The 14,428-nt window shown below is 41.2% G+C and overlaps 1 protein-coding gene across 1 annotated transcript; it reads right to left on the bottom strand.

Moving 5' to 3' along the window:
- Nucleotides 1-2,537: 2,537 nt before the first annotated feature.
- C12H17orf75 (chromosome 12 C17orf75 homolog) lies at nucleotides 2,538-13,536 on the bottom strand. Its single transcript, XM_044981776.1, has 10 exons — nucleotides 12,951-13,536; nucleotides 10,358-10,438; nucleotides 8,843-8,968; nucleotides 7,701-7,841; nucleotides 7,397-7,454; nucleotides 6,061-6,180; nucleotides 5,332-5,396; nucleotides 5,070-5,206; nucleotides 4,229-4,332; nucleotides 2,538-3,856 (listed from the first exon to the last, which is right to left on the bottom strand). The coding sequence occupies exons 1-10, from the start codon at nucleotides 13,091-13,093 to the stop codon at nucleotides 3,647-3,649; spliced, it is 1,185 nt and encodes a 394-aa protein (XP_044837711.1). The 5' UTR covers nucleotides 13,094-13,536; the 3' UTR covers nucleotides 2,538-3,646.
- Between the last annotated feature and the right edge of the window lie 892 nt (nucleotides 13,537-14,428).

Here is a 14,428-nt window from a genome sequence, read left to right on the forward strand (position 1 = left end):
AGGTTGACATTAAGAATAGTTGGGTTAAAATATCACTAAGAAATTAAACATAACTCATGGCCACTCCTTTGAGCAGTTTTGACATCTCTTGTAACTAAAACGTAGCAAGTGACAGTTTACAGCTACTGCATGAGTGTTAAACTCGCCTGTTATTTTTAGTGATTTGCACTTAGAGCATCTTTCATCAGAGACTCTTGTAGCTCTTTAAACAATTGATGAAGCCTAGAAACGCTTCTGAGTAGGTAAGTAGTGTTTGTTTTAGATGGTCATTGCCTTCATGCAATGACCACGTTGTCTGTTTTTGTAGAACACCATTCATGCCTATGGGGTTCCAAATAATTGCAGATAGGCAAACTAATCCAGAGGTTTCAAGATCTCCCAGCATGCTTGTAGTAGAGGCAGAGATAGAACTCAGGAGTCCTGACTCCCAGTCCACTGTAAAACTCTTGCAAACCCAGTTGAGGTTCATCTCCAATTCCGTTAACCATTATAGTATGTTACAGCAGGGCTTGTCCTTTGTTTCATTTCACCATCTGCTTTGAATAGTATTTTATTTTTGAGAAAGTATTCAGTATTTTGCAATGAGCTTCTCAGGCTTAGCCAGGTTCTTCAGTAAATTCTTTACTTTTTAAGTGTATCAAGTATACAGCAACATGGAGGATTTTATTTTATTTACACTTTTTAAGTGTATCAAGTATACAGCAACACGGAGGATTTTTATTTTTTTTTTAAATACCAATCACCTTGTTCCTTCAAAGTGCAGATCTTGGGAAAATTGAGCCTAGAAGGAGCTGAAAGCAGGAACAGATAGATAATGAAGAGAAAATCTACCAGGCATGCAAAGTTTGATAGTTCCAGGATGGAACCCAGCACAAAGGCAACCACATGTGATGGGACACAAACTTAATAGGACTGAAATTGAGGTAAGCAGCTGCTCAGGGAAGAAAGGCCTATGCAAGTGGAAGAAATCCAAGTCTCACAAGCAAAGGCTAAACAAGCTGGGCTTTATAACTATGGTGTGTGACATACTATATATACTAAATGTGGGTAAGTATGAACTTGCTAGGACCACATCATGAATAATTTTTCTCCAAAAAGAAGAATGTGCCAGGTGATTCTTGCCAGTACAGGACTGTCTAACAGTGATCACCCCAATGACTGACCTGGATAGGTTGGCCAGGAAAACTCTCTTAATAACTTTACAAGGCTGGTACAAAACTATGAGGATGGCAGCAAATATGCAGATGACACTATCCATTAAAGCTGCCCTGAAGGTAACTCAGAAGCCAGAATGCAGTTTGTCCTTGTATCACAAAGGAGAAAGTATATTACCCCCAACGGATGTAGTCTGCTGATATTCCAGTAACACCTCTATTCTAGAGCTTCAAAATGACCTGCCCATTACTAGACTGGGTATTTTGAGGCCAGCCTTGACCGCAAGCAATACACATTACCACTTGGGGCCCTCAGCCAACCGCTCCACCCAAAGTGGGTGAGGAGCAGCCTCATTTCTCACATCACCACAGTCATCCCCTGGCAATTAGAGATTCTTGCCTTGCACATTGTAATGCTTAAGGTTAAGATTTTGTCACGGTTATTTTTAGTAAAAGTCACGGACAGGTCGCTGGCAATAAACAAAAATTCATGGAAGCCCATGACTTGTCTGTGACTTTTACTAAAAATAATGGTGGGCAGGACTGACAGGGGGATGACTGAAGCCTGAGGCAGGGTGAGGTGAGAGCCCGAGCCCAGAGGATGGGAGTTTTTCTCCAGCACCCACCACCCGCAGCAGCTGAGAGATGCGGGGTCCCTACTGCCCGCAGTGGCTTGGAACTCCGGGGACCCCACCACCCACAGAGCCTGACAACTGTGGGACCAGTGGCTTGGAGCTGTGGGGCCCTCACTGCCCATGGCAGATTGGAACTCGTGTGTCCACACCGCCTGTGGTGGCTCGGAGCTTCAGAGCTCCTGCCAGCTGACAACTCCAGCCCCGCCACCGTGGGGCTGAAGTAGAAAATGTCACGGAGGTCTCTGAAAGTCAGAGAATCTGATGTCCATGACAAAATCTTATCCTCAGTAATGCTTGATATGAAGACATTAATCAGCAACCCATTCTTCATGATGCTCATATATTTCTTAGCATGGAGAGATCCCTCGCACCTGAACCAGTTAGAACATTAAAGGAACGGTTTTCCAAAGTAGTAAAAAATGTATGGAAGTGATAGAAAGCAACATAGGTTATTGAATGCTGCTAGTATTGGCTTACTAACTGATGAATCAAACATGCTGAAGGAAACTGTTTAATCCTCAGTGATCCTGCATGCAGCCTATGATGCGATGTGGTAACAGGTTGTATTTTGTTAGGCTACTTTTACTTTCCTCTCTGCCAATGCACATCCCTTCTCCCATCCATATGAGGGTGCTATACCTGTAACTCCTCCAGATATTGCTAGGAGAATAATATAAGATATAGAGCTTAAACAGAGTCATTCAGTTATTGGAAATACTTACTTGGAATTAAAAAGTAAACTATACCATCAAGATTGTTAATTTATTTTATTAGATATGATTATATCACAAGAAAGCATGTACCTTTTAACTATGATGTACACCACTCACAAAACAAACAGCAGTCACACTACTGGTTCAGTAATATTATTACAAATATAGTTAGTGATGGAGACCTCTTCATAATAGGATAGTTCATTAAGTGTCAAGTTATGACAAAACACACTACGTACAAAGGCTGCATTCCCTAGCTAAACAACTGAAACAAATGTGCGTTTTTGCTACATAAGGACTATCCCCTGCAGTCCTCCTCTCTGTAATCTTGATAAAGGTCCCCTTAGTTTTGGCTCCTACTGCATCCAAATTGGTGTATATATTTTGCTGTCTAAATTACTTATGGTTTAGAAAATGTATTTCCCATGTGTGAGAGAGTTCATTGCTGGAATACAATGATGCATTTTCAAAATGAAATATATATATCTGAGACCTTAGCTTAATTCAGTACAGACTTATGGCCAAGTTAAATTCATCTTTATACAAATTTTAGCCTGATTCTCCCCTGCTTTGTAACCATGTCAGTCCCAGGATAGCAGAGACACGAAGTGGCTAAGGTAATATCTTTTATTGGACTAAGTTGGATAGAACTTGGTCCAATAAAAGATATTACCTATTATCTCTTGCAACTTATATGCAATTTATCCAAATGTTTGCAGTTCTTTATATGACTTTTTTGTTTAAATAAATCTGATCTCAATGTTTAGTCATGATCCTCTCTACTAGTTCTTATGCATTAAACATTTTCTAAATGCTTAAAAACTATCACTGCCATTCAGGTGAACGTTTTTCTTATGACATGACAGTAAAAAACAAAATGGTGTGGTTCGCAAAAAAGGAGGATCACTTGCAGAATCTGTAAGTGTTGAAAAAACAATGTCTGGATTTGTATAAAACACTATATTCAAAAATTTGAAGCAAATCTCATGCTGCTTTTTCTAAAAAGACCCAGAAGTGAAATAAGTTTGAAATGACTGAATGCTTTCAAATATAATTTAAGTTTCTGCAATAGTGAATTCTGATCTGCAAAGAAGGAATTAATTATTTATACAATAGTACAAAGCAAGTACAAAAATTAATATTTTTAGGCTACTGCTGTTTCTCTCATGAATTCCTCAAGGACAGTTATTACATTTTTGGCTTCTGGCATTTCTGCTTGCTCCACTTTAACAATCTTCAGAAGGACATCTCCACTGCCACAGTTCTTTAGAAACACAAAACACTTGAACAAGGCATAATGGTTCATTTCTGCCTGACGAATAAACCTCTTCAGGTTGTTAGTGTCTTGTATGGCCTATAAACACAGTAACAGAAAATATTCCTCATTCTTTTATCTGTAGGGAAGGTATGCCAATACATGAATTTGGAGAAGTGGAAGAGTCTGCAGTAAGAATTTTATTACATACATTAGTAGACAAATCAGTTAGCTACAACTCTTGACGGGCGTTTCTATTGTAATTTTAAAGTTAGGTTGTTTTAAGAAAAAAATAAGTTGGTTTCTAAATCTGTCTATGTCTCCTTTAGAGGATATTCTGTTCTTGTCCACTCTGAGTACAGCAAGAACTAGGCAAGCTCTCACAGTTATCACTATATCCATGCAAAAGTGACTATTTGCATACTCAGTAACCCTTCTGTCTCCGGCAAGCATACGAGTGTACAAAGTTACCTTCAATTTAAAGTTCTCCACTATTTGCCGGAAGAGAAATGGATTTCCACCTTCAGCACCATTTAGAAAAGCCTGCATCCAGTCGTCACAGAATTTGTTGCTTCCTGGTATACGTTTAGGAACAAAGAAAAGGAGGTAAAGAAAAAGTGTGTGTGTGTGTGTGTGCACGCGCGCACGCACATTAGAGCACTGCATAACCCACATGTGACTGTGTACTTAATCTCACTCACACAATAATTGTAACTAACACCACTAATGTTTGCAATACGATATAAATATTCAAAAGCATAAAAATTCAAAAGATGGATAGAATGTATATGAGAAAATGAAAGAAAATGTAACTAATCCCCCTTTCTTTCTATTTTAACTAGTATGTCAGGAAAATAGATTTTGTTTTCAGTTTCTTTGAAACATCTTTCCCAAAGCTCCAGGTGCTTTTAAAACTACAAACAAGGTTAAAATCTACAGCAAACTGTCCAATCAAACAGAATTATACTTGCCCAAAATAACTATAATTATCTAACCATCCACATCCCTCTATATACCACTCATCAAAAGCCTGACAGAAAAAGTGAGCTCTGTGGATTGATCTGAAGCTTAATTAATCTGAGTTTTGGTAGATCATAGAGCTGATCAAATTCCAGACCCGAGGATCTCTCACTTTTAAACCAGAGATCAAGTGCCTCTGTGGATCATATATGGTGTGATATCAAATGGGAAGAAAGGTGTTCTCAAGATAGCCAGGTCCCAAAACTTTCTGGGTATGATCCCATAGGGTGCTGAGCCTTCTCTAAAGATGAGCTGGATAAATTGATGGAAGCATCCCCATCCATGATCTCACCTGCATTATGGAACTGAGGCTGTGGTCCACTACAGTCTATTACCACCGATTTGTGCTGTTCCTCAGTCATGGCTATACACAAGGAGGTCATTGTACCTTCCTGAATGAGACCTTGGAGACTGGCAGCGCTCAGAAACCTGACATACAAAACTATTGTGAACTGCTAGTTTCCACCCAAACAGCAAAACCAGGAAAGGGATCATACAGTAAGCCAAGCAACATATAGACTATATTGTCTCTGGTTAGGAGTAATATTCTTTACCTGTGAATATCTTTCTTTGTTCTTTCATCTGAATTTTTAACTTCAACAGGAGTGTAACTTAAAGCCTTTAAAAAAAAGACAACACAATTTGATTGCTGTTGGCTGTATATATTTCACTTCTGTTACTATTTTCATTATTATTACTAGCAAAGAGTAACAAGTGATCCTAGTTAAGTTCTTTTCCAAATAGCCTAGTAAGTACCAGAAGCTAGATAAGTGCTCCAGACTACAGCATATTCATTACAACTATTTATACATTTTGAAAAGTATACTAGTTCGTACTTCTGTTAACCATTCTGCCCACATCCGTCTCATTTTCACTGTCTAGCAGTATATGACTCATCTTATTTTTTTGTTCTCAGCATCTTTCTACAATGAATTTCATAGACACTAAGCTGTCCTTGTCCTCGTCTGAGCAAAATGGAATTTTTATTGCCTATCTCATTCTAATTATAAGTTGAATACTAAGCATTCAATTTTAAAATAAGTCAGCTATAAAATTATTAATTTTAAAACGCTAGTTCATTCCTGACTGGTGAATGAAATAGCTGGTACTGGCTTAGTAATATAGCTGAGAAAAATCACTTTGTATTGATTAAAGGGGGAGGTTTTCTTCATTCAGTTCAGGGACAATGGAAAAGCCAAATACAAGCTACATTTACAATATAACAGGATCACTGAGTTGACTAGAAAATGTTCAGAAGATGTTTTAGTTTGATGTATACTTACAGCATGTAACAAAAAGGCAAGTTTCTCCTGGAAGAGCTGCACTACCCTCTGGATAGGGCATACAGAGTCCTCAAACCAACTTCTTAGGTAGGGTTTAATATAAGTATCCAGATTACTTTTCTGTAACAAATTGAAACATTACAGCTTTGATTCTGGTATAAAAATAAGCATATTGCTAACCCATTCCAACTATGCAATTTGGATGTCAATTCCTTCCTAATTTTGAACTACAATCAGCAAAAATCATTAGCTTGGCATCTTAAGTCTTACTGACATGAAATACTGGCTGCAAAGCCTTTATATTAATCAGGAAGATGACATGTTATATTTGTAAACTGTTCTGACATGTATGAGGCAAGCAGTGTAGTCCAGTAGATAGGGTACAGGACTGGGAGTCAGAACCTGGGTTCCATTCCCTGAACTCCCTCCCCTCCACCAAAGTTTATTCACATAAAAAAACAAATCAACCTGTCACCACTGCTTAGAAAAGTTAGGGGACTGAATGCTCATTGCTAACCTTTCCATATGCTATTATAATTTCTCAAAGGGATTTAGTCAATTCATTCACACTTCTGTCTGATTTTACCTATTAGTGTCACAAGTAACCCTTAAGATTACTGTGCTTGGGAAAGAAAGTCTGCTGTTTCCATTTGTTTAACTTGTATGGTGGGCAGCACTTAGGGTATACACTTGTTTCACTGTATAGAATATAGACAGTTGCTCATTTCCTCCTGTTTATGTTGGTCTTTCATGTACTGTACTAACTTTTTGTCAGAGTAATCAATCCTTATTCTGTAGCCCATGGGGCTAGCCTGTCAGCTTGCTATATTATATAATCTGATTTTCTTTCTTAGTTTGATTATATTATTTTGGTTTATATTTCAGTAGATATTATTTCATTATATTTGGCTGTAATGCAAGGAACCTACAGGCCTGTATCCTGTATGATTAGCGAGAACAAGTTAGCATAAGTGTTTATAACCTTTGGGATAGATAAATGGCCTACCAGTTACCCTTTCGACTTTGGGGGAAGTGAATGGAGAACTGAATATGTTTACCAAAATTCTGGGTCGTACCGGTAACCACAAAGTACACCGCAAGAACTAAGTTGTGTCCTCAGTGCGAGTGCCCTTGCTGCACACCCTGAGAATCCGGACAAAGTACTGAACTCTCTACATTCTCTAATTCTGTTGCCTGATTTGACAAGAACCTAAGGATCTTCTGCTCAGATCATTGGCGAGCCGATAACAAATCAGCCCTATAAAATCAGGTTAACAGTTCATAAAATGTCATCTTTACCATTTAAAAAAAATTCAGTCATAGAATTAGATCTTACCTCTGAATCAAGGTTAGTCTTCAGGCCTTGAACATATATGTCCAACTCAAGTCTGAAAGTATCCTCTTAAGGAAATAAGATGTGTAAATTGAGACCTGTGCTTTGCCCATTTAGTATATAGTAGGTAATCACATTTTCAGTTATACTCTGGAAGATGTGTACAAGTAGGCTAGTAGTCAATGAATTCAAGGAATTGGCAGCAGATCTGGAAAATGTTTCAAAGTTAATGGGGTAAACACGCTACTTGTTATTTTCATATGCTCTTTCCCTACACCCAAATAAAGAGAGGTTAAGGAAAGGATATAGCTCAAGCCCTTTCTCTGAGCCTCCTAAGAAACAAGTTACATACTCTGGAGGGCTGATATTTGATTCCACTGTTGCTGTTTCTAGAAGCTTTTCTTGTTGGAGAAGACAGTAATAACAACCAACTCGAAATTCTGGTATGCTAGAGACAGAAAAAGAATAATGACTGAATCAGATGCAGATGTGCCAAATAAGGTAATGATTGTTCTAAATGAATCTCATTTTGTATCTCACATTAGAATTTAACCAGCCACTGACCATAGGTGAAATCCTGACCCTCTTAAAGTCAACGGAAGTTTTGCCATTGACTTCATTTGGGTCAAGATTTCCTATCCCACATTTTATATAAATTTGTGAATAATCAGATAATGATTAAGATTAAGATTTTGAATCGCTATGGTTTTTCACCTTGATCAAAATAATTCTGTCCTGATCCCAAAAGAATACTCTTGCTTTCAGAACAGTAATGTCATTCTGATTACCTTTGACTGAAATAAATAAATGCAAGTTTTAACTATCCTATTTATAACCTCTTTTAAAAAAACAACAACAATTGTTCATATTTTCCAACAAGGCTACAAAAGATAAACTGACTTTAGAAATAAAGGCCATGTGTAAAGGAGTGGGAGTCAACTACAATATGTACTTACTCTCTCTCTCTCTCTCTCTATATATATATATATATGTGTGTGTGTGTATGTGTATATGTATATATATATATATATATAATCATACACATTGTATATAATTATATACACATTATATAGTGTGTGTGTGTGTGATTTATTTAAAAAACTGCTAACCCCCAATATAACCTGCACATAGCATCACATATACAACCTTCCTAGATCTTTTCCTCCTTGTTAACTGCACAGAAAGTGTGATCAGAACAACCTAATCAAAACTAATGTATCACAATTTAATATGTTCGCAGTTTTTCACTGCCACCTAAAGGAAATCTAAGGCAAATGCTACTAGCACATAACTAAACTGAGAGCCTTACATATGCTTTGACAGGCTGATTAGCTGCAATCAGGATTAAACTCATATGCAGCAGCAGATGGTAAACTTAGTGAGACTGCCAGCATTTCTTATCACTTCCCATGTTTATCACAAATTAAAAACAGTACATTTTACTCTTACCTCAACTCCACAGATGCAACATTACCCATCCCCTCAAAAAGTGCTCCTTTAATAAGACGCTTAGCAATAAAACTGCGTAATTCTGTCTCTGCTTCAGCTGGTAAGTTAGTATCCACCAAGGAGAGGCTTTGAAAACAAGATAAAATTCTTAGTGAGAAGAAGAGTAAACTATTTTAATTCTCTAACTGGGCATGTGCCTGACTCCAGCACATGTCATGTGAGGAGGAGTGCTTCCTTATGGTTATAGCAGTGGCTGAGTCAGGACTCCTGGAATCTGTTCCTGGCACTGCCTCTAACACATTATCTGACCTGTGGCAAGTCAGAAATGTGTTCAGTGTCTTGTTCACTAAATTGGGATTCTTTAATTCTAGTATCAGTTGACACAGATTTACTCAATACCACGTCGCTTAAGCCCGGACTCACAAAGGGACTTGGGCATTGTGACAAGCATCACGGCGCCTAACTTTTAGGTGCCTGCAAAATCACAGGAATAACACTGCAATTCAGAAAGCCCTGAGTTAGCTGAGGCTCCCTAATCAAAGAATGGGGTGAGATAGGCACCTTAGAATGTAATTCACAAAAGCCAGCATGCTAGGTGAGGAGTCACCTAAGCTAGCCCTTGGGGGAAGCCAAGGAAGGGGTGTATCCTAAGCTCTGTCCCTCTAAGGGAAATAAGTGCTTAAATCCAGGTTGCAGGGAGGCTTCTTAGGGAGACAGACACCTATCTCTTCTAGTGACTCATAACCGGCAACCCCTCTCCTTTAGTTTGGGCACCCAAGGTGTTTCTTGTGAGACTGGCATAGGTAGGTACCCAACTCCACACAAAATGGCTGGAGGAGGAGGTGGCTGTAGTGCCCACCTGAGAACTTTTATCCCAGTGGTTTGAGCGCTCACCTGGGACATGGGAGACCCAGGTTCAGTTCCCCCTCTGATTGAGGGAGGGAAAGGATCTGAAGAGGGGTCTCCTAAACCTTTTAGGAAAGTGCTCTAACCATTGGGCTATGGGATATTCTGATGTGAGGCTCTTTCAATCTCTCCTGTTTAAGCTATTCCACTGTATTATAAATAACAAGACATTGGAGAAGGGGTCTGAGGGGAGACACCAGGTCCTGTTCCCCTGCTCCGATGAATCGTTAATTATTTACATTCAAAGACCTAAAATTATGTAGATACACTAAGAATTAGTAGTAGTATAAAAGAAATGAGTGTGAACCCATGGAGTATAATTTGCATTGGTCTATTATTCTAAGCCTCCACTCACCCAACTCAGAAATTCCATTTGGTGTATATGTCCATTATCATCTTGGTGTTTAATAGAAAAAAAAAAACACCAGAAAAAAATGCCCAGGTGCATTCAATATGGCTTTCGGGGGATTTGTATTTCTGATGCGGAATGTATTGTCTAACTCTGTATTCCTTTCCGTAGCTACCCAAATACCAAGATGTCAAAAGCTCTGAATTAGAAACTGAATGAGAAACCAGGGTGCTTAAGTGGTTCTGCCGTGTTTGTTTTACCTAAAGTCTTCAGCAGAGGGAGTTTCTGGTGTTGCACTGCTCGGACTTCCATCATCACTGGCAGCAGCCTGCTCTGATGAACTGAAAATCAAGGCATTTTTATGACTGACATTAAATATGGACACACAACATGTATACAGGTCTATTATCACTAAACAGGGCCGAGGAGAAAGTATTGTGTGGATGGTGCATTGTGGAAGTAGCCTTTGAAAGTACTGTGGAGTGGAGGACAAAGGGGGTAATGAGGAGGGGAAGAAATTACTTGTTATTCTCTATCCCAGGGGAGACAAAAAATGGAGTAGAGCAGCTAAGAACTGAATAGATAGGGAGGGTGGACTCCTTCTCAGACCTAAGGATGGGTTCCCCACCTCTCAGTTTAGCTAGACCAATGTAGAAAAGCCTAGTACTGCCGTTGTCTGTGCTCTGAAAACCTCCTGCTTCAGTGCTGTCAATCACGTACCTTTCAAGAACATTACCTGGAATCCCTTAGTTTCCTATCTAGATGCCCACTTTATGAGTAGTCTGCATTTGGAGCTGTCCGCAAAACACAATGTGTTCTGGTGCCAAAGCAAGGGTGAGAATAATCCGCTCCTCACCAAAATCTGGTATTGTCCCACTCATCTTTCCGTTTTTCATCTCCTCACCCTGCACAAATAAGTCCTACTCAACCAGAGCTCAAACTCAGCTAGGCTGTGGTAGAGCAGTGGAAACTCACACACACCCAGAAAATCAGAGAATCATAGGACTGGAAGAGACCTCGAGAGGTCATATAGTTCAGTCCCCTGCACTCATGGCAGGACTAAGTATTATCTAGACCAGTGGTTCTCCAACTTGTTCTGCCGCTTGCGCAGGGAAAGCCCCTGCCAGGCCGGGACGGTTTGTTTACCTGCCGCGTCCGCAGATTCGGCCGATCGCAGCTCCCATTGGCCGCGGTTTGCTGCTCCAGGCCAATGGGAGCTGCTGGAAGCAGCATGGGCCAAGGGACGTACTGGCAGCCGCTTCCAGCAGCTCCCATTGGCCTGGAGCAGTGAACCGCGGCCACTGGGAGCGGCGATCGGTCAAACCTGCGGACGCAGCAGGTAAACAAACCGTCCCGGCACGCCAGGGACTTTCCCTGCGCAAGCTGCGGAACAAGTTGGGGAACCAGTAATCTAGACCATTCCTGACAGGTGTTTGTCTAACCTGCTCTTAGAAATCGCCAATGGTGGAGATGCCACAATCTCCCTAGGCAATTTATTCCAGTCCTTAACCACCCTGACAGGAAGTTTTTCCTAATGTCCAACTTAAACCTCCCTTGCTGCAATTTAAGCCCATTGCTTCTTGTCCTATCCTCAGAAGTTAAGGAGAACAATTCTTCTCTCTCCTTGTAACAACCTTTTATGTACTTGAAAGCTGTTACCATGTCCCGTCTCAGTCTTCTCTTTTCCAGACTAAACAAACCCAATTTTTTTCAATCTTCCCTCATAGGCCACATTTTCTAGACCTTTTAATCATTTTTCTTGTTCTTTTCTGGACTTTCTTCAATTTGTCCACATCTTTCCTGAAATGTGGCACCCAGAATGGACACACTACTCCAGCTGAGGCCTAACCAGAACGGAGTAGAGCGGGAGAATTAATTCTCGTGTCTTGCTTACAACACTCCTACTAATACAGCCCAGAATGATGTTCGCTTTTTTTGCAACAGTGTTACATTGTTGACTCATATGTAGCTTGTGGTCCACTATAACGCCCAGATCCCTTTCCGCAGTACTCCTTTCTAGTCAGTCATTTCCCATTTTGTATGTGTGCAACTGATTGTTCCTTCCGAAGTGGAGAACTTTGCATTTGTTCTCATTGAATTTCATCCTATTTACTTCAGATCATTTCTCCAGTTTGTCCAGATCATTTTGAATTTTAATCCTATCTTCCAAAGCACTTGTGACCCCTCTCAGGCTGGTATCGTCTGCAAACTTTATAAGTGTATGTCTATGCCATTATCTAAATAATTGATGAAGGTATTGAACAGAATTGGACCCAGAACTGATCCCTGCGGGACCCCATTTGTTATATCCTTCCAGCATGACTATGAACCACTGATAACTACTCTCTGGGAACGATTTTCCAACCAGTTTTGCGCCTATCTTATAGTAGCCCCATCTAGGTTGCATTTCCCTAATTTGTTTATGAGAAGGTCATGCACGACAATATCAAAAGCTTTACTAAAGTCAAGATAGACCATGTCTACCGCTTCCCCCTTTGTTGCCATGGAGACCACTGGGACCAGACTAGGAGCTGTAATTAACCAGATGGATTAAATCCCCTTTATTTGGAAACCACACTCCAAACCTTTACAAGTCTCAGCCACCCTCACTGCATCCTATTCCCTCCCTTCACTCCCGGAATTAAAGGCAATTAACAGTGGCCTCGCTCTCTCCTGCCCTTGTTCCCCCTCCAGCTGCATCATCTGTTGACAGCAGGCAGCAGTGTGAGGGGAGGGAGACGGCACCTGCAGCTCACTTTGGACTCTGCCGGGCCCTCCCTAGGGAAGGGGGGGGAGCACAAGGCTGGGTAGTGGGGAGCGGGTTGGGGAGGCGGAATCCATCCAGCCCCTCACCTGTGGCACCGGTAGCCGTACAGACAGTAGTAGCTGTTACTGAACCGCTCCGGCCTCCGCTCCTCGGCCGGGCCGCCCCCTTCCTCGCTGCTCTCCAGCTCCCTCTCGTCCCCATCCACAGACTCCTGCAGAGCCGGCAGCATCTTCCCCCAGCTCAGCCGCTCTTCGTGTGTAGCAACGAAATCCGCCCCCTCGTCTCCTGCCGTACGGTGCTCGTCTTCCTGCTCCGCTCACGCCACAAACACCCAGGTTCCGGCTGCCCTTGTTTCCTCTCCTGCCTTTCACACTAACCCCGCTTCGTAGAACTACTGCTCCAGCTCTATCAGCTCCTGGGAAGCAGATGCATTGTAGGGCTGGTGTCGCAGCCTCTGCCTATTGGGGTGGAAGATGTTGCTGTGTGTTTTCCCATGAGATATTTACAATTTCGATACAAATCTGAAAATCTCTCTCACTTCAAGAGCTCCCAATTTGGCAGCTCTGAATCTATTTCTCCCCTTCCCTCTTTCCGTTTGGAGGGACAATCTTTCATTTAGGATCTTTTGACGTCTCCCTCTCTTTCTTAGGTTAGGAGGAAGGATTTTACTGAATATGTTTACATGGTCGATTTTTAAATTAAAATTCATTCTGAAGCTGTTTAAATCCCCACACCCCTATCAATTTATTTTTTGCGGGAAAATCGCTAAATTTTACAGCAGAGGGTTAAAGTGCTCTTTTGTATTCCTCAAATCTCTTCTATACTTTTATAAGCAAATTAATATTTTTTTGCAAAGAAAAAAACATCTTGTCAATTACCATTTCACATGTGAATTTTAAAGTACAATTTATGTCCATAGGTATGACATCCTCTGCTTATCCTTAGAATGACTATGGTATTGACCAACAGTGATGCAAGCTTCTCCAAACAGCCCAGCTAATATGCCTCAAGGACAAATTTGGTGTGATCACCTCTTTTGGTGACTATGATGGTTCAGTCTCTATAGTTCAGTGGTCCCCAGCCTTTTCTGGGTGGCAGGCGCTGGACGACGAGCCACCGAGGACCGTGGCCAGTGGACAAGCATCCGCCAAAATGCCGCCGAGAAGTGGCAACGTCAAGAGGAGTTGCCACTGAAATGCTGCTGAAAATCAGCGGCATTTTAGCGGCAACGCCTCTTGTTGACGCCGCTTTTCGGCGGCATTTTGGCAGATGCTTGTCCCCCAGCCAGTACGCAGGCGCACATAGATGCCCCGGTGGGCACCAGGGTGCCTGCGGTCACCAGGTTGGGGACCACTGCTATAGTTCATTCATTGGTCTCCATGCTGGGATGGTCAAGTTTGCCACTTAGGCCTTGTTTTGAGGGATGAGATTCCTGCCATTTTGCCTTAGTGCCATGACACTGCATCAGCGCAGTAATTCTTCATGACATGGTTGATATTTTGAGGGAATGCAACAGTGTTTTCCCTCAGTGCCACCCCACAGTGCATCGGCCTGGGGAAGCCAC

This window comes from Mauremys mutica, chromosome 12, assembly GCF_020497125.1.
Source record: "Mauremys mutica isolate MM-2020 ecotype Southern chromosome 12, ASM2049712v1, whole genome shotgun sequence".
Taxonomy (NCBI): domain Eukaryota; kingdom Metazoa; phylum Chordata; order Testudines; family Geoemydidae; genus Mauremys; species Mauremys mutica.

Excerpts from the sequence above, each read along its gene's own strand:
- C12H17orf75 (XM_044981776.1), bottom strand. The coding sequence starts at position 13,093 with ATGCTGCCGGCTCTGCAGGAGTCTGTGGATGGGGACGAGAGGGAGCTG. Across the intron at positions 5,207-5,331 it reads ACAAAGAAAGATATTCACAG|GTTTCTGAGCGCTGCCAGTC; the intron begins GTAAAGAATATT and ends TTTGTATGTCAG. Across the intron at positions 3,857-4,228 it reads TGGAGAACTTTAAATTGAAG|GCCATACAAGACACTAACAA; the intron begins GTAACTTTGTAC and ends CTGTGTTTATAG.